Source organism: Lolium rigidum, chromosome 4 (assembly GCF_022539505.1).
Source record: "Lolium rigidum isolate FL_2022 chromosome 4, APGP_CSIRO_Lrig_0.1, whole genome shotgun sequence".
Taxonomy (NCBI): Eukaryota; Viridiplantae; Streptophyta; class Magnoliopsida; order Poales; family Poaceae; genus Lolium; species Lolium rigidum.
Window position 1 is genome coordinate 179,437,630 of NC_061511.1, and position 20,113 is coordinate 179,457,742.

The 20,113-nt window shown below is 44.5% G+C and overlaps 2 protein-coding genes across 2 annotated transcripts; one reads left to right on the plus strand and one right to left on the minus strand.

The window, feature by feature from the left end:
• Positions 1 to 6,403: 6,403 nt before the first annotated feature.
• On the plus strand, positions 6,404 to 12,119 carry LOC124706462 (UDP-glucuronate:xylan alpha-glucuronosyltransferase 1-like). Its single transcript, XM_047238127.1, has 5 exons — positions 6,404 to 6,564; positions 7,128 to 7,241; positions 9,568 to 9,765; positions 9,882 to 10,519; positions 10,839 to 12,119. Exons 2-5 carry the CDS (start codon positions 7,210 to 7,212, stop codon positions 11,855 to 11,857), a joined length of 1,887 nt encoding a protein of 628 aa, XP_047094083.1. The 5' UTR covers positions 6,404 to 6,564; positions 7,128 to 7,209; the 3' UTR covers positions 11,858 to 12,119.
• Positions 12,120 to 12,781: 662 nt separating this feature from the next.
• On the minus strand, positions 12,782 to 18,387 carry LOC124646500 (protein trichome berefringence-like 7). The gene is made up of 4 exons (XM_047186605.1): positions 17,534 to 18,387; positions 14,983 to 15,141; positions 13,715 to 13,992; positions 12,782 to 13,141 (listed from the first exon to the last, which is right to left on the minus strand). The coding sequence occupies exons 1-4, from the start codon at positions 18,385 to 18,387 to the stop codon at positions 13,119 to 13,121; spliced, it is 1,314 nt and encodes a 437-aa protein (XP_047042561.1). The 3' UTR covers positions 12,782 to 13,118.
• Positions 18,388 to 20,113: the final 1,726 nt, after the last annotated feature.

Here is a 20,113-nt window from a genome sequence, read left to right on the forward strand (position 1 = left end):
GAGCTCCTATATTTATAGCGGATGAAGGGGTGCCGTGAGTGCTGCGAAGGGGCGGCCATGGCGCGGCGTCTACGGTGATCGAAGGGGCAAGGCGAGGACGGCTATGCATAGGCGTCGTCCTGGTGATGCTCAAGGTGCAGCGGGCGCAGAGAAAAGGTGACGGGAGAGCTCGGGCGCATGCGATGATCATGGCAGTACCCGCGGTATGATTCCGACGAGGACGACGGTGATGGTGCAGGGGCAGGCTATGGGCGTTGTCTAGCTTGTAGAGGGTGGTGAGTGGATGCTCGACGCGAGTGCTAGGCTGGTGCGGGGAGGACGACGACGCTCGAGCGCGCGACGCATCGCGCGCGGCCAGAGCGCGCTCACCGCGTGCACAGTCGTGCACTGGCATGGTTTTGGACGCGTGCGTTCTGGCCAATGTCGTGGCTTGGCGAGGCTCGGCCGTGCACTGGCAGGATTGTGGTGATGAGTAGAGGCTCTGAGACATGGTGGTGCTCAGAGAGGGAGGCCAGAGAGAGAGTGACCAAAGGTGGCCGGTATGGTACGGGGTGAGCTTTTCTCCTCCATTTTCCACTTTAAACGACGATGGCAAGTACTAAGCTTGATGCAGGGGATGCAGAGGGACCTAATGATCACGAGTTAAAGGTGGTTTAGGCAAGAATCCGGCGTGTAATAGCCTGTAACACAAAACTGGAACCAAGCCTGCAAGGTGTTCGGCACAATGCCCGCAAGAACATTTTTGATGAATTTTGGATTTCTTTTTGGTACAACTCATTGATATAATTATTATGTTACAATGGTGGTGGTGGTGTTCATTTTGGAGTTGATTTGCAAAGTTTCAAATTTGGGGTCATCTTCATTTTGATTCAAAGTCCTCACTTGTCAAATCTCTACTGGTCAACCTGGTCAAAGTTAGCCATGGTGGTCAACATGAAAGTTGTTGACTTTGACATGGTCTTGGATGAGGTGTTAGTGGTTGACCAAGTTTAGATTAGGAAAGAATAAAACCAGAGGGGTAAAGTGATGATCATGTTAAAAAGTGCACAAATGACCATGATCATACGTGAGATGGTTTTGAGTTAAATTTTGATTTGATTCTGGTTTCTTTGATGCATTTGGGTTTTTTTGAGTTATATAAGTATTTTAGAAACCAAAGATCAAACAATGGTGGCCTTTGGTGATGATTTGCAAAATTGGCCCTATGTGTATGTGAGGGTATTTAGCCCAATTTTGTATTTCTTTTATTTTTCTCCAAAAGAGGTGTGATGATCATGAATTAGGGTTTAATAGCAAGTGATCAACATATCAACACTCATCAAAGCAATTGCACAAAAGAAAAGCACATAAATGCATGAAACTATATGTGACACTATATGCATATAAAAAGTTTTTGTTTGTTGCAAATTTTGAGTAATTGAAACTCTCTCTTGATTTTATTATTGTTGAAACTTGGGATGTTACAGTGCGCCACCTCACGCTGCTGGCGGGCCTGCTGCTCGAGTGCCTCCCGCCGCTGTTAATGATGTGCACGCCAGTTCTGCATCCCTCGCCGCCGCCGCTCTTCCCGGGCGGCGGGGTCGATGTCGACCTGCGAATCCGGGACTGGAAGTGGAGGAGACGGCGGTGGAGGGAACTGGCCAGCGCCGGGGCGGTTCGCCATTGCCACTAGTGGTGGAGGAGACGGCGGTGGAGCGACGAGGGCTGTGTTTGTTGCCGGCGGCTGTGGTGGCTACCATTGAGTCGGGAGACCTTTTATAGACGTCGGCGTCGGGAAGAAAGCGCGGGAAGAGGCGAGAAGAGGCGGGAAGATCGCGCGGGAACGGGCGGTGGCGTGCGAACGCCGGCAACGCGTGGAGGCTGCGCAGCACCGACGAGACGTCTCGCCTGCCCCTCCGTCGCCATTAAGGCAAAGATGTCGTCGTGTGTCACTGCGCGCGAATAACTTCCGCCGCGAGGTAGGCGACGGTTAGGTCCAAACTTGAATGAGTCGCTGACGGGTCGGCCCCGTCACTCCCCGCCTCGCTTTTCGTTGTGTCCGGCGTGTCCGGTGCGTCCCCTGTGGGATGGGGACGGTCTCTGGACCGGACACCATATCGGACCGCGCCGGACAAAATTCGGCTTTAGAGGACGCGGTTGGAACCGTTTTTTGGTCCGACGCGCTCCAAATTACGTTAGGGGACGCGACTGGAGATGCTCTTAGGACGTGTCACAGGCAGACATCTCTAAAGCCGGACAATGTAGCGAACTCTCAGTCATTTCTTCTCAGCGCATGGCCAAGGAAAGGCCCTACAGATTTTCAAAGGCCCTACTTATGGTAATTCCTCCATTCAATATTAGTTGTCATATATTTGGATATATCTATAGGTTAAATGTATCTAGATACATCTAAATTAGCGACTGTAAAAATAGAAGGGATGGAGTAGCATATAAGAGAGTGGAGAGTTTGGCTCTCGGATACAAGTGATCTCGTTGTTTAAACAAAACTGAAATTCACATTTACGAAGCCTCAAAGAAATTTAAAATGGATTTGAATGTAGCCAATGATTCGTGCAGAATACTTATCTCAAAATACTTTGTATTCTTGGCCCCAAAAAGACAAATTATACGTGTGGATCCGAGTAGGTATATTTTCAAATCTCCAAAATTTCTTAGATTTTGTCATTTTTTAGCCCACGATACAAAGAAATTTGCATTGCGATTTTTCATGACTATGTCCATATTTATTTTTAGATTTTTTGATACTTATAAATATGATTTTAAAAGTTTTTACACAATGGATCACTCGAGGTCGAGACCAAAGTTACTTTTCGAATATATTGGCCTCTTAGTGGCTGTACAAAACTACTCCATGTTTCATGTATAATTCTTGATGTGGTTTTAGTTTAAATTTAAGGGTTTTGCTAAGCTCATCCTTAGTTAAGTCTTACAACGTTAATTGCATCGTAATTCGTGCACATAAGTTCTAAGTTGGGTTACAACTCACCTATTTTAGTTACAAGCACTATTCAAAAAATCGGCCGAATCATCGATTAATAGGCCAACTAATCGCTACTCGGGACCAGACTGTATCGAATACCTCTAATCGGTTGTCTTAATCGTTTAGCCCGACTAATTGACATGGTAGCCCGATTACTAGGTATGTTTACGATTAACTACTACACTTGGGTAAAGAAAATGCAAAAAAAAAATAAAGACAGACCACCCGTCCAGCTGCTACCATGCCCATATATAGAAGTGGATTTGTGAAGCTCCCGCTCTATTCCTACCTCGCTAACTAGTTTCTTTCCGTCGGGGAGGAGAAGCATACAAATTTGAATGGGTTTCGGGGCTCTAGAGAAGTAGGTCCAGGCACTCATGTTCTATTTCTTTCTTGTATACATTTTTTTATAAAGGGAATATATTAATATCGAGAGATATCAAATACATCCAGCATCTGTAACAAAGCAATTCCTTAATGGCAATAGGGATGCACACAGCGAAAAAAGAAAAAAAAAGTTTGCACCAATAATTTATACACATGTGTTTAATTTCTAATTTATGTAGTCTCGCCGATTAATAGTCGACCGACTAAATCAGTTAATCACCAAATTTTGGTTAGTCACTACTCACGAGCCGACCGAGTAATTAATGATTATCGATTTTCTTACCATTGGTTGCAAGTGAGGTTTCAAGTGAGTTTTTTTTCAGTTGTAACTGGGGAACTAAGAAAAATACTCCAAACGTTAGATTTTCTTTGTGGTTCATGCTAGTCGTGAGTAGAATTTATGACATCATCTCACTGGAAACAAAATTAGTTCTTAATAGTCTGAGAACTATACAAGAATAATGAAACGGGGGTAATTCCATCAACGATGACTGTTTGGAGCACAAAAACTATTGCAGGCATGCCAATATATATCTGACTTGTCAGAGCTGGATGCCCGACGACCCGATTGAACAATTACCATGCATGTACCGGCTACCAGTCGTTCATCCAAGAAAGTAGAAGCGCCCATGCGGTACACGCGCACCACCAATGGTGATAGACTGATAGGCGGGCTGCCTGATTATTTTCGAACAAAGAAACCAACTTCTTTTACAGACATCACATCACATAAATTTACTGAAACGTACAAGCATCAGATCGTCACGTACAGACATCAAATCAATGGATTCGGGCACTCACGCATGCGTGCATGATCGATCATCAGGCCCTGTCGATCATAGACTGCCGCCCACGGCACCCCGGCCGTTTGATCCTCAGCTGCCTAGATCGGGTGGACAGGCTAAAAGTCACTGCAAGTTAAGGACCATACCTGGGGATGGAATAAATTCAAGTTGTGTGTACCACTGTACCTTGCGATTAGCCCTGGATGTCTCATCATGGAGGAAAGTAACAATAACCGGTCATGTGGCTCCATGCTCCATGCATCCATGCATGTACATGATAGGGAACTTTTAAAACTTGGACCATGTGAGCCTATTTGTGTTGAAACTTAACCATAATCGGACTTGTAAGTTCTTATTTCTTATTAAAAAAAGATCATGTGCATAGGCATCGAGTAGCAACTTAGTCAAACTTTTTTTCATAAAAAGTTATGACCAAGAGCAGCATGTGTAAATATCAGAAAATGGGAATGCTACGATATAAGTTGAAACTTGAACCTTGCACAAGTAAACTTAGACTTACTGTTTTCATTATTTTATTCTTTGAATGTGCTATGATAACAAAAGAACAAAGTGTATTTTGATATTTTGGCCTTGTCCAACACAATAACCTTTACAAGACGAGGGCTCAATTCTTTTCGGTTTCCCCTTGAAGCCAACCCTCAAATTTGGTCAGGCTTCCAAACTAGTTTCCCGAGCTTCTGGGAGAAGCCCCAACAAAACCGGGCCAAGGTGTTGTGCGATCTAGTGGTTGTCTCATCTCTTTATTAGTCGTATGTAAGTTTTGTGCTTACTCACCGTCCCGGATGGGAGATGTTGTATATACACATATTTAATCTTTTCAAAATCAAAATTTGCACAATAGAGCTACTTTTGCGGAGATTAGTTTAAGTAGATACTTGTGAGAAGGAAGATTTTTTCCCTCTCCGAGACGCATAGACCTTAGAGAATCGGAAGAAGTCACAAACGTTGCAACAAAGCTTGGCTAGCTTTTGTAGAGGCAATATATGCTTGCACTGAAAAGTGTTCCCTTTGTTCATAAATAGATGTCTTAGATCTAAATCTAGATATATGTAGACACTATTTATGGACGGAGGGAGTATATAAATGAATGTAAGAAAAACAGGTGCGCAATCTGACGAATTTGGTACGAGTTCAAATATGCCGAATCCAAATAGACATATAACATTACAATCCAAATAAGACGAATTTAACACTGCTTCTCTTTTTAGGACCGCTCCCCAAAGTGAAGACCGAAATCAAGCAGCACAATTGCACAAAGGTAAACCTGAAACACAAAAGAACAGACACCACGTCAGCCTGTTCTGACACCAAACAGCAGTGGCGATAACCTGGAAACCACCGGCCGGCTTTGGTAAGAGCTCCAGAGCTCCACCAGCAGCAACGGCAAGGAAGCGGAAATGCCGGAGCCCCACTCCTCCTCCTTCCTCATTAAACTCCTGATGAAGCTTCACCTGATGGCCCTCACTGCTTTCACCCTCCACCGCTCCATGATTTCACATTTCCGGCATGGCCCCGCCCGCTACAGTCGCCGCGATCCCTCGACCGATCGCGGTGCTCCGGCGTCGGGTCGTCAGTCAATTCTGGAATTGTAAATCCCACGGCCGGGAGTATCTTGATATTTGTTTGCTGATGACCATCTTGATGTATTTTTGGTCTGACAAGCAAAGAAGCTTTCAGAGCCCTGTCATTGTTGCGATCAACAATGGTAGCGAAAGCTAGAAAGTCTGGAACGTAATTCAGGGTCGCTGTTTGATCTGCTACCGACAGACAGAGCCAAGATTTTCTACTATCTGGGAAGGAGAATTCTTTGTATACGTTTACCTAATTTCGGTAGGGAATCAGGCGGAGCCAAAGTATGGCTCGTAGCCGAATTCTTGGCACCAAATCTGTCTGTTTCAGTTGCTAATTTTCCGCGGTTTACCAACAAAAGAAAAATCTTACCATCTCGGTAAAACCTCGGTGCCACCGGGGTTAAAACGTGCGCTCGCCGACTAAACCCGTCGTCCTCAGGCACAGCGTAGCAATGGCCACCCTGAAACTTTGGCCTTGACCGGCCGTGGTACGCCCACCCGATTGTTTGATAATAATAATTGGGGATTAGAAAGAAGCAATCCGTCGCCATTGCTGCGCTTGCCACTGCGCATCCGCGTCAGCCCCCGCTGGGGATACACTGTGGGATTGCTACCGACTAGTATATAAAAGAGCTTCTCCTCCTCCCTTTGAGCTCTCCCTCATATACACACACCACTCGAGTGGAGTTTTATTGCGTGAGTGCGCTGTCTCTAGAAAGAGGTGAGAGAGAGAAGCAGAGCCGAGGAGACGCACCCGTTTCTCGCCTTCCACCTTCCATCAGCGGCCAATTCGGGGCTCGCCGGCGTTGCTTCCTCGCGGGTATGGCGTCCGACGACTCCTAGCCGGCATGGCGAGCCCTTCCTTGCTCGTATTGTTCCCGGCTCTTTCCGCTTGGTTTTCTTGCGCTGGGCATGGTTACCGATGAGTTCTTGGTTCTCGGGAGTTCTTTGCGCCGATGATGGCGCGAGCATTTGTTTGTTTTGATTCCTCCTGGCGATTTCAGTTTTCGTGATGATCAGCCGCAGTCTGTTTGTTCCCTCGAAAAGAAAAAAAAATGAAAACGAACACTGCAGATCGATTTGTTTACTGTTATTCCTGATTTTCTAGGCTGGATGTGTCAGGCCGGGTCGTGTTTGCATCGGGTCTCCAACTCCAGGGAACCCTCTGCTTTGCTCTTCTTCTTTCTCTCATTTTCTTTTATCTCCGCGCTGTCGGTTCTCTCCCCCATGTCCATCAGTCCATGGTGTGTTGATCCATGCCGCCACTGCTTTCTCCATCTCCCCTCCGTTTTGGTTTTGCTGTACCGTCTCGTGTTTCTGTGCCGGTGGCCCGCGCGTTTTACGTGACATTGCCCCTGTGGCGACCCTTTGTTGTGATTGCAGATGAGAAGCTGCGCGGCGGCGGCGGCGGCGTGACCATCTTCGCTCCTCGGAGAAGAAGACAGCGGAGAGGGAGGAGGGTCCAATGGAGCAGCGCTACCGACCGGCTGGAGCCCCGTAAGATTCCCCTCAATCCCCGCCCCGTTTAACCGAAAAAAGTCCTTTCTTTTTCTTCGCTGTATCCCGCACTTCGACTTGGCCGCCGACGGCGCGCCGCCTGCCGCATTAGATCGACCGGGCCCCGAACTACCGGCGGCAATAGCGAAAGGAGGAGGACGACGGTCGACGACCGTGACGTGCCGCTCCCCCTCCCCCGCTTTATTGCCGGTGGTGAAGTGGTTGGCCGCTCTGCGTTTCGCAATCTCGCATTACGGGCAATGTTTTCTCGCCCGTCAGTTAGTTGGTTAGTTACTCCAAGCCAATGTTTTTCACCACTGGTGTTCTTCCCTCCCCCTCCTGTCGTTTTGACCCCTTGAATCCATGGACGTATCAGCTTCCTCTCTCGAGATAACCTTTCTGCTATCGCCACGCGTGACGTGTAGAGGATGCTGCCCTTGGCGTGTGCTGCCGGCAGGTAGTGATTTCAGCATCCTTGGGTCATCTCCTCCCGTGATGAATGGTAGAAGTAGAACTAAGTCGGCCTGGACTCTGAACAGTCAAAAAAAGAAGTCAGCCTGAACACTGAACTTCATTTTTGAACGAGCATTAGACATGTGAGGGGCTCATGGAAGAAGATTCCAAATTGTGCACCCTAACTGTACCGAACGGCTAATCATGCTGCGAATTCAAGTCGATCAAGGATTTGTCTGTTAGGTACAAAGTCACCTTAATTTATAGCGATCTTTCAGTTCCTGAAAGATGTGGCTGGAGAATGAAAAGTACAAGCCCACACAAGGAAAAAACTCGGAAATTTTGTCAGTGCTCGTGACCTTAGTTTCTTTGGATTTCTTTTTTGATTGGCAAACATTATTAGTGTGACTCCCTGTCTCATCCAACAATCGGGGATATACTACTGCATTTTCTCCCTTTTAAAAGGGCACACTCTGGACACTTCAATGGGGACATTAACATGTATTTTTTGTCCATAAAGTGCTCAGGCCTATCAGCATTCCACTTATTCTGATCTGCAGCACAGGATCAATGGATGATGTAACAGCACTACCTGTATATAAAACTGCTGCCTAGGCTATCCTGGCGAACTGATTATTAAGGGAAGTTAGGGGCCTGAAAGTGTTGCCTTCTACTACTAGCGTAGCAGTCGTCTCCTTGCGGTTATTTATCGGGACCTTTATGTGAGATTTGGAGTGCTGATGCTTCCTTTTGTGCCTCTACACCTTCTAGTTAAAACACGCGTGCTATCCCTGTGAGAGCTCGCCAGGTGTCCCCTACAAATCCTAGTTAACTGTCCATGATCATTTTTTCGATAAAGTTGAAAGGAAGATCAAAATTAAAAGGGCGAAAATGACATGTACCTATGTATTAAAAAAAGGAACATCATTACGAAGAAAATGACATGTACCTATGTATTAAAAAAGAGGAACATCATTACCTGCCTTGTTAATCAAGAACCAATCAATTGTTTTCATTCGTACGCCAAGCTCAGGAAGAATTTTATTCTGTATTTTCTTCAGTCTGAACTCTGAACTTCATTTTTGAATGACCGTTAGTGAGGTGGCTCAGTCATGGAAGAAGACTCCAATTTGTGCATCGTAACGGTACCAAACGACCAATCATGCTCTGAATTCAAGTCGATCAAAGATTTGTCAGTTAGGTACAAAGTCACCTTATTGATTAGACCAATAATTTATAGCGATTCTTTCAGCTCCTGAAAGATGTGGCATTCTATCCCTTTTAAAAGGGCACACTTTGGACACTTCAATGGGACATTAACTTGTATATTTTTGCCCATAAAGTGCCCAATCCTATCAGCATTCCACTTATTCTGATTTGTAGCACAAGCTGAAAGGATGATGTAGTGGCACTACCTGTATATAAAACTGCTGCCTAGTCTATCCTGGCGAACTGATTATTAAGGAAAATTAGGGACCTGAAAGTGTTACTTTCTACTAGTGTAGCTTTCGTATCCTTGCGGTTGTTTTGGGGAACCTTTATTTGAGATTTGGAATTCTGATGCTTCCATTTGTGCTTCTGAACTTTCTAGTTAAAACTTCCCAGGTGTGTCCTACAAATCCTAGTTAACTGCCATGGTTACGATGAGAATCCAAGTGAAAAAGGAAGAAAGGACGCATACCTATGTATTAAAAAGGAGGAACATCATAACCTGCCTTGTTAATAAATAACCAAACGATCATTTTCATTGGTACACCAATCAGGAAAACATATCTTCTATATTTTCTCCTGTTCTAGGCAAGAATAGTTCATTGATTTCCGAATTCTTCTGAGTTGATGTATACATGACTGAATTTATTACTGCTTTCTGCAGTGATGATACTACCAAGAGAAGGGCCACCAAAAGCAAAAGTTTCAAAGATGTTGAAAACTATGAAGTTCTTGTCCTCGAGAAGAACTGTGGTTGCAAGTTCAAATCTTTGCGGTACCTGCTTATAGCTATTATTTCTGCAACGTTTGTTACCCTCCTAACTCCGACCTTGTACGAGCGCCAACTACAATCCAGTTCTCTGTAAGTATAAATTACTGAAACAGATCTCATTGAACTATCTATGACACGTTAAAAAGAATCATAAATTCTGATGTACACTATGACTATTATCTCATGCAAGTGTATATGGTTTGCAGGTATGTCGATGTTGACTGGATATGGGACAAAACAATTTCTGATCCACGATATGTATCATCTGTTGATGTTCAGTGGGATGATGTATATTCATCACTGGAAGATCTTAAGGCTGGTAACCAAAAGCTGAAAGTTGGACTCTTGAATTTTAACAGCACTGAGTTTGGCACTTGGTCGCGGATACTCCCTGAAGGCCATGTTTCAATTATAAGACTAGAGCATGCCAAGGAAAGCATTACTTGGCCTGCCCTATATCCTGAATGGATAGACGAGGAGGAAGATTCTGAGATACCATCATGTCCATCATTTCCAGAGCCTAATGTCCGAAAAGGTGTATTGTTTGATGTTATTGCTGTGAAACTTCCCTGTACAAGGGTGGCAGGTTGGTCAAGAGATGTCGCGAGGCTCCATTTGCAGCTCTCAGCGGCAAAATTGGCCGTGACCTCTTCAAGAGCCAACCGGAAGGTCCATGTGCTTTTTGTGACGGACTGCTTCCCGATTCCTAATCTCTTTCCATGCAAGAACCTTGTGAAACATGAAGGCAATGCTTGGTTGTATAGGCCTGATTTGAGGGCAATAAAGGAGAAGCTTAGGCTTCCTGTTGGATCGTGTGAGCTTGCCGTTCCACTTAAAGCCAAAGGTTTGTTGCTTTGTACTCAATGTTTAAGCCTATGTTTGTCATCTCAGTACACTAGTTATTTTCTAAAGCAATTCATATATGCATATCCAGTGACCTAGTAATGTTGCTCTTCGCTAGAGAAATGATACTCCGAACAATTATTTTCTGCAAAAATAGCATCTAATGTTGTCATAGACAAGTTGTACTGAAGAAATAGATATTTCTACTGATTATTAAGGTCCAGTCTCCAGTTATATATATGGAATTGGCATTGTCCGTTTTACTCGTTTTCTGAATAAAATTTGAATTCAGTAGATAACATATGTTCTTATGGGTGCAGCAAGACTTTACTCAGTAGATCGAAGAAGAGAAGCGTATGCAACGATACTGCATTCAGCGAGTGAATACGTATGTGGTGCTATCACAGCAGCTCAGAGCATCAGGCAAGCAGGATCAACCAGGGACTTGGTTATCCTTGTTGATGATACCATAAGTAATCATCACCGGAGAGGCTTGGAAGCTGCGGGCTGGAAGGTGAGAATAATCGAGAGAATCAGGAACCCAAAAGCTGAGCGTGATGCCTACAATGAGTGGAACTATAGCAAGTTCAGGTTATGGCAGCTGACTGACTATGACAAGATCATATTCATTGATGCTGACCTCCTCATCTTGAGGAATGTGGATTTCCTGTTTGCGATGCCAGAGATCACTGCAACTGGCAACAATGCGACCCTCTTCAACTCTGGTGTGATGGTCATCGAGCCCTCAAACTGCACGTTCCAGCTCCTGATGGAACACATAAACGAGATAACATCGTACAACGGCGGTGACCAAGGATACCTGAATGAGATATTCACATGGTGGCACCGCATTCCGAAGCAAATGAACTTCCTGAAGCACTTCTGGGAGGGTGACAGCGAGGCGATGAAGGCGAAGAAGACCCAGCTGTTTGGCGCCGACCCGCCGAGCCTCTACGTGCTCCACTACCTAGGCGTGAAGCCATGGCTGTGCTTCAGGGACTATGACTGCAACTGGAACAACCTGATGATGCGTGAGTTCGCGAGCGATGTCGCGCACGACCGGTGGTGGAAGGTGCACGACAAGATGCCTCAGAAGCTTCAGTCCTACTGCCTTCTGAGAACGAGGCAGAAGGCTGGGCTGGAATGGGACCGGAGGCAGGCCCAGAAGGCAAACGTTGAGGACGGCCATTGGCGGCGGAACATCACTGATCCTAGGCTCAAGATATGCTTCGAGAAGTTCTGCTACTGGGAGAGCATGCTGTGGCACTGGGGCGAGACAAACCGGACAAAGAGCACCCATGTGCTGTCGACACCTACTGTGAGCTTGTCAAGCTCTTGAGCTGTGTAGATAACCCGAGACATATTTATACAGAAAGCTTCATGTATAGCACCATACATGCATAGCAGCAGCTTGTATAGGTAGCTATGCTTAGGTCTTTTCCCATACAAATGTAAACCCTATGTTGCCGTCCTGGCTGCGCCTCATGTCTGGCAGCGGCGATGGTCAGCAAATATTTGGGTTGATTTAGCTAATAAGTTATTTGTGCATGTAAATTCTCTTACTGGGAACACGGAATGTTTTTTCACGACAGCAAAGACAATGGCAATGGTATATCAGGTGTGAGATTGTTCTGGTCGCTACAGATCGAAGCTTTGGCTGAAACATATTCCTCGACCTCAGCTTATCCTCTATTTAACATAGAGATGTTGAAGCTTTGACAAAATCATATTCCTGGGCATTAATTGATTACTACTCATCCATTAATTAAGAAAAAAAATCTGAGTTAACTACTGGAAAACCAGACAAAAACCATACAAGGATCAAGCCCACACGACCACCAACACCACACGCCCACTCTCGTCATTGGCCAAGCCTACTCTCACCGATGGAGTCATGGAGATGCCGCCAAAAAAGCCAACCACACAAACACAAAGCAAACGGTGACTCACTCCGCCGAACTAGCCGGTGGCAAGGCTTTTGCCCGAAACTCCTCTTTCGCCAAAAAAAAAAAAAAAAAAAAACTGCAGATCTGAGCATGAAGCATATGCAAGATCATTGGAGCTGAGCCTGTAACGCATCACGCCCTCCGCATAACATTAGATGTTATTACAATCAATATATGTTGTAAATGTAATAACTTCTTATATTAAAGTAGTACTTTCTTACACAAAAAAGATTAAGGCGTATCAAGAATTTTAGTACAGTGTAGAAAAATGCACATTATGCAGATAATACAGCAATGGAATTTTTTTGCCGCTTATCTTGAAAAAGAACATATTTTTATACATCGTGTGAAGTGCACTGTCAGTATTACATACATGTAGAAACACATGTTTTGACAACGTATAAATTGAATTTGTAAGAAGCATGCAACAAAGTGTGATGCTTTTTTACCATGGACAATCTGAAGAAGAAAAGATACAAAATCTACATCTCAGAATGAACACATCACCTTGTACAAGAGAGAAAAGAATGCAGGATCCTGTTAACCACCTATGAGAGCTATTTCCAGGGCTTCGGTTGCTCCTCTATAGCTGACAAAATCGCAAGATGGATATGTAGGTGCGGAAGAAAAGAAAATAGAGTATAGAGTCAGCAGTCACCCCGCCATATTTCGCCAACCTGAGAATTTAAGACATTAAGAAATGTTAGCTCAACACATAATAACAATGAACACATTCAACTGGGAAATTGGACAATAAAAATAGTAGTTTTTAACACTTAAAAGAATTTCAAACCATATTGTTACTGACGTTGTACGGTAGTATGCCAACTCAGTCGCATCAGTACAACTTAATGATCAAGCTGTGAACTCGTGGAGTAACATTTTCTGGTAGACTATAAGTTAACTTAACAAAGGATAGAATCAATAAGAGCTATTTGGTCTATTTAAATTCTTTCATTAGATTATCATGGGGTCAACTGTAACATTCTACACCATCTGCTTTGAGTAAGTATGAATTCTCTGTTCATGTGACGCATCGTAGTTGTGTACAACTACCAACATTTATGCATTACATATCAAGTTTCGAAAATTTATATCAATGCAAATGCAAGGATGGGAAAGGGGATAAACTGGACCCTACACACTGCAAGAGCATTTTTTGTATGGAAAGAATTATCTAACCGCTGACTTCATTTCATTACTAGTATTCAAAGAAATGAGACACACATTGGCGTAAAAAATGAACTCACCATTTGTAAAAAGGTACGCAAATACAAGTTCATTCCAAGCATCGGGAACTCCAGGGAGACACCAATGACTGCAATCAAGTATAGTAGGAGGATAACTCCATGCGCCAACATGAGCATCAGTTCTGAAGGCTCCCATCAAAGTTACATTTAGAACATTAACGGGAACTTTCATGCTGGCGACAACATCAGCAAGTATATCGCCAAGTTCACTCTTGTCATTTCCTTTGGCCTCAGGTGAAGGCTTTTCTGTTACTTCACATATCGTTTGGTTTAAATCGCTGTAATATGAAACAGGTTTCGTTAGTTCTTACAAAGAAGATACATCATAGCAAGGAAAGAATTATAAGAACAGAAGAAACGAACTTAGTATTTTGCAAGACACATTCAGCTACTTCAAATGAAGTGTAAAACAGATAGTGAACCCAATGGCATAGACACAATTTGATACTGGAACGTAAACATATGTACAGCTCAGAATTGTTTGTGAACTGTGCAGATATGCAACGTCTCCCCCTTGCTCCGGAATAAACGTAATGTCATTAAAAAGAGATTCTTGATTTGATTTAATGAAGTGTAAGAAGAAATTCTGAATCAGAGGTAACTGTTAAGCTGTAGCTAAATTTCCATTCCAAATCTTACATGTTTCCCACATAAATTCAAGAAACAATGTCTGTATCCACATTGCATAGTAGAGTGTATATTTGAAATTGGACACAGAGGTGGGATCCAGTGAAATAAAGTTACTATATATGCCTTGGTGGAGCTGGAAGCAATGTCTGTATCCACATTGCATAGTAGAGTGTATATTTGAAATTGGACAGATGATATATGAAATGCATGTTGGTTAAATGGATAGGTTATCAACAAAAAAATGCAAAATGATAGCATAATAATTAAATCAGTGGAATTACTCATCTCCTTACTGTTCAAGTGTGGGCATAGCAACTAATAGGATTTAATTTACATGTGATTTACATAATGTGGACCTAGCAGTGTTCAGATGCAGATAACGATTGTTATCTAAATTTTACATCTCATAAAAAAATTGTTCGCCATCATATATCACTATATCAGGCAATCATAAATGATCTCTATCCTTACTTTCAAACTATTAAGAAAATTACAGAATTTTTCACATATTTTCTTATGATTAAATTGCATGCATAGTACACTACATCTATATATCACTTCAAGTTAAACTGGCAAAGCATGAATTAAAGTAGGCTGTAAACAAGAGAAGAGCTCTGTAGTGTATGTTATAAACACACCTCCAATGTGATGGCTCATACGTGCGGAAAAACACATGTGTTCGGTTTAAATCAACTCTTCTTTCCACCCAAGAAGCCCAAGTTTGCAGTGCCATCCTGAACGCAACATCAATGGTTGTACCTAGTTTGAGAGCACGTCCAGCCTGAAAATAGCAACCCCTGTTGGGAAGAAAAAATCAGATCAAACTAGGATATCTTTGAAGTTGGACTCAACTCAGATATGCATGAATATGTAACATTTAAAGGGGCAAAAAGGATGTATCAGTTGTCAATGATTTCATGTTAGAACAAGAAAATACTAAGATTGGGTAATTTAATCATGATCTTTCTCAAATATCACAGAACTATGTAACCCACTATTATCACAGAGAAGCTAACCACTAATTTGAAAAAGAAAACCATGCTGGATGGAAGACATGTAACATCCAGCAAATAGCATCTGTTAAGTCATCAGCAAATCATATTTTCAATTAGCAACAAGATCATATAAGGTCCAGCTTAACCAATGACACGCCCATGCCTATGAGTAGGAAGATTGCTAGTGCAGGCATGACTGTTTCGCAGCTCTATACTCAACTTGGCATAAAAGTAACTAGTGAAGGACGGTAAGGTACAAATGTTGAGGAACTACAGAGGGATGAGGGAAGGGTCTAACAACTGCTGGACCTAGCACAACAAATTTCCCATATCCTTACTGTTCTTCTTTGGTTCATCCTCTCTGACTTATTTCCATAATCATCCCATCCCAGTATCAAATTTGCTGTTCATATCTCTGTGTAAGCATATACATTTGAATTGAGGTGCATAGGAACGAGATGGTGAGTTAGCCTCAAGCTTTGCTGTTGTTGCTTTGTGCTCGTTTTACTTATTTGTTAAGTTGACATCGGAAAGAAGTTGTAAAAAAACCCTATTAGTCTGTTACCTAAAATTATTTTTAGATAGGACAACTTGTTCTTGTTTCAGGAATTGCCCCTGCGGAGGAGAAAGGGTTCCAGGCTCGCCATCAATCCTAGTTGTTGTATCAAAATATGAAGAGGAAGGCACACTGGATCATGTCAGCGATAAATCCCCTTCAAGAGAGTGAATTAAATGTTTATCCTTTCAAACTTCATCTCATATGCTGGGGACTGCAGATATATATTTGTTTGCAACCTGACTAGGAAAAGAACAGGTAGCTAAGCATCCAGTTATCTAAAACTAACTCAGCCAAAATAGGCAATCTATTGTGATGCCAAATGGAGCCTTAGAGCATACAAATATTTAAATCGGTGATACCAGAGAAACAGAGACTATGTTACCTATTCCCACTGTTTTTTTTTTCAATTCAACCCATTACATATACACACATGAAATGCAATGCTAACGGAAAACACACATATAAAAAACTAGTGAAGGGCAGGTATGACTGTTTTGCAACTTGGCATAAAAGAAACTAGTGAATTTCGGTAACTTAAAAAAGTTGAGGAACTGCAGGGGGGAGGGGAAGGGTCTAACGACTGGTGGACTTAGCACAGTCTGGGAGTTGTAATGTTAGGTGCATAATAAGAATGGCTAATTACGAAATTTTCCCTACCCTTGCTATTCTTGTTTGGTTCTTCCTCTTGACAAATTCTGATTGCTCTCTGACTTCCATAACTCATCCCCTCCCAGTATCAAGTTTGCTCTTCATATTTCCACGTACAAATATATGTTTGATTTGAGGAGCATAGGAAGGAGAAGCTGAGTTAGGCGCAAGCTAGTGGTTGTTGCTTTGTGCTCGTTTTGCTTACTTTTTAGTGGCGGCGCCAGGCCTTCAAGCCTGTGATGTAATTTCGAATCTGCAATGTCAAATACATGTGTTCATACAAGTTTTATAAATTTTATTTTGCATGATTAATACTTGTATACAAAGGATTTGCCAAAAACCTTTGTGGTCAATTGACCATACCGCTCACAATGTGGCTTCATCTCATATACGCTACTACCTCCGTTTCACGGAATAAGGCGCACGCGTATTTCAAGACGAACTTTGACCATAAAAATTGAGCAACAAAATCTTGATTATATTATATATAATTTGTATCGTTAGATTCGTATTGTAAAGAACTTTTCAATGATACTAATTTCATACAAACAATGCTTATCTATTTGAAGTAATTTTTGGTCAAACAAAAAACACGTAAAACGAGGGCGCCTTATTCCTTGAAACGGAGGTAGTATTAATCTGCTACGTAAAACCGAATTAAATGTTTATCCTCTAAAACTTCATCTCATATGTTCTGGAATGCAACCTGACTAGGAAAAAAACAGGTAGCTAAACATCCAGTTATCTAAAACCAGCTGAACCAAAATGCGCAATCTACTGTGATGCAGAATGGGGACTTAGAGCATACAAATACATAAAATCGGTGATATCATCGAAACAGAGCTTATGTTACCTTCCTTTAAATACAACCAATTACATATACACACATGAGATGCGATGCGAATGAAAAACACAAACACATATAATGATATATGATGGTTAGTACTACAAAGTGAACATAGCTAAAAACAAAGCAAGAGAGCTTACGTGTTGAACAATTTGGTGGGAGTCCACCAGTGGCCGGTGTTGAAGATGAGCACATCGGCATTGGCCCATTTCCGGCTAATGTTATCCATCTTGTCGAGCCTGAGAGTGGATTTGACCCTCTTGGGGGAGTGCCTGGGCGGAGGGCTCTGCTGGACGAGGAACACGGAGCGGAAGAACTCAACAGTGAGGTCGAAGGCGTCGAACCTGACGGCGAGGAAGCGAATGACCTTGGTGATGTGGTTGCCGTTGACCTCGTAGACGGAGGCGGGGTCGTCGACGCCGGGCATGAGCATGCAGATGAAGGACTCCCACTGCGTGCGGCTCATGGAGTCGCCGACGAAGACGACCCGCCGCCCGCGCAGCCGCTCGAGCGCGGCGCGGGCGGCGAAGCGCGGCACGTCGCAGCCGCGCGGCCGCCAGCGCCAGCGGAGGTAGGCGGTGTCGGGGCGCCCGTTGGCCAGGCAGTCGAAGCCGCGCTCCGCGAAGGCGCACTCGGAGCTGTTGTAGAGCGGGTAGGTCGGGGCCGGGACCCAGCGGCCGTCGAACACGTCGCAGGTCTCGGGGCGGTGGTGGGGGGAGGAGGTGGTGGTGGAGGTGGAGGTGGTGAAGGCGGTTAAGGCCTGCCCCCGCGCTGGGTCGTGGCGGAACGCGTAGAGGTAGAGCAAGCAGGAGAGCGCCAGCGCCGCCGAGGCCAGGCAGAAGGCGCGCGCGGCTCGGTCGAGGGATGGGTTTGAGGAAGAGGCTGCCCACCACCTGCGCTGCGTTGACGACACCCGTGGGCTCACGGGTAGGGTGCCGCCGCCGCCGCCCCTCTGCGCGACGCGCCCCGAGCCGCTCCGGCTGGTGCTCACCATGTCGCGGCCCCCGCCAGATCCCCCATCCCGCGGGGTCCGCCAAATCGGCCCGCCTCGCCGGAGCGGAATCGCGCACGACGCGATGCTGCGGCAGAGCTGTCGACGCGCGCGCGCAGGCGGTGTCTGGGGTTTGACTCTGGCGAGCTGTGTAAAGCGCGCTCACGGCGGCACGGCGCCGGGCGCGGCGAGGGGGAGGCGGTTGCTGGCGCGCGCGCGGCAGGTAGGGACTGGGGGACGGGCGGTGGCGATCTGCGGAACGGGGGAGGCGGCCGCCGTCACTGGCGGGTGGGGCTTTGGAGCCCGGCTGGCCCGCCTGGCCGGGAGCGAAGTGGAGATGCAGGTAGGACGCTGGTGGTGGCGCCGTGCGGAATACCGGGGGCGTACTTCTTGTTGCGGGAAGAACACTCGACTCGAATTGCCAGGTTTACAAGTAAAGTTCTTCGGTGCCAATTATTGTTCGTTTCGTTTTCGTTTCCATTTTCTGCGCCGAAGATTTCCTTTCATGATCTGATCGGTACGGCCAACCGCCTACTAGAGACGAGAAAAGGTGTAAACAAAGGGAATGGAGGCTGCCACCTACCCAGACTGTGATACTGCCACGATTCTCCATCACAGTACGGTAGCAAACATCTGAGATGTGTTGCTTTGCTGGATGGATAGAATATTTTAGAGATGCCAATCGGAACTTTTGCTACACTAAATTAGAATGGCAACTGGGTAGCTGTCTGACTTGTATCGCTCCTTGCGGGTCTGTGTGATTCAAGCGATTATTATCATAAAGATAGAGGATTAAAATTCCAAGTTACTTTTTCTCGGTTATTTGTTTGTTTGTTTCCTACCTTCCATATGAAAAAAAGATTCCGACATTTTCTTTGCAGCACATTCCATGTAAATTTCATTTGCTCAAACCACTTGGCAAATATCTTTGTTTCTCGTGTGACTTAATCAAACAAATCTAAATTTTCCCATCATTCGAATTGGCGAGAATTCAAAAATTGCGATGCCTATTTGTTTGGGTTGTGTCAACTACATGTGTTGTTGCTACTAGGGAGAAAACAACAGTGTTTTATCCAACGGTAATTCTATTGTTTACTTTTCACGCATTGCTTAATGCAATAATCTGTTGCGTGCAACTTAATACTGGAAGGGGTTCGGACGATAACCGGAAGGTGGATTATTAGTCATAGACGCAGTTGAATTACGGTCTATGTATTATGTTGCGATGCACAAACAAATCTCATAGTAATCATCTTGTCATGTATTGTCAGTATTATGTCAATTGCTCGACACTGTAATTTGTTCACCCAGCGACTACTAACCCTCTCCTCAGATCTCGTCGCCGGCTCCTCTCCCCCACTGTCGGGGGGATGACCCCCGGTAGGTCAAGACTATGGCAAATACGCCATGTTAAGATGTATAATTACCGGATTAAAGATTAATCTGGATGCTAAAAGCTCAGTATAGCAGTGCTAAAGTGATACAAGTCGGTATACCAATAGCGGTATGCCGGGGTAAGGGCAACCGGTGGAATCTAAACCGGGACTACGCCCAAGAGACGAAGCTTGGGAAAGACAAAGGATAACAAACCAGATCTCACTGATGAAGGTACCGGGATCCGGCATAAGATCAATTGTAGCATGTCGGCACCCAGGTCAAAGATTCCCTCAAAGACCAAAGGACAAGATGAGCAAAGCGATTCAGCTTTAATCGAAGCCCTGACGCCAAA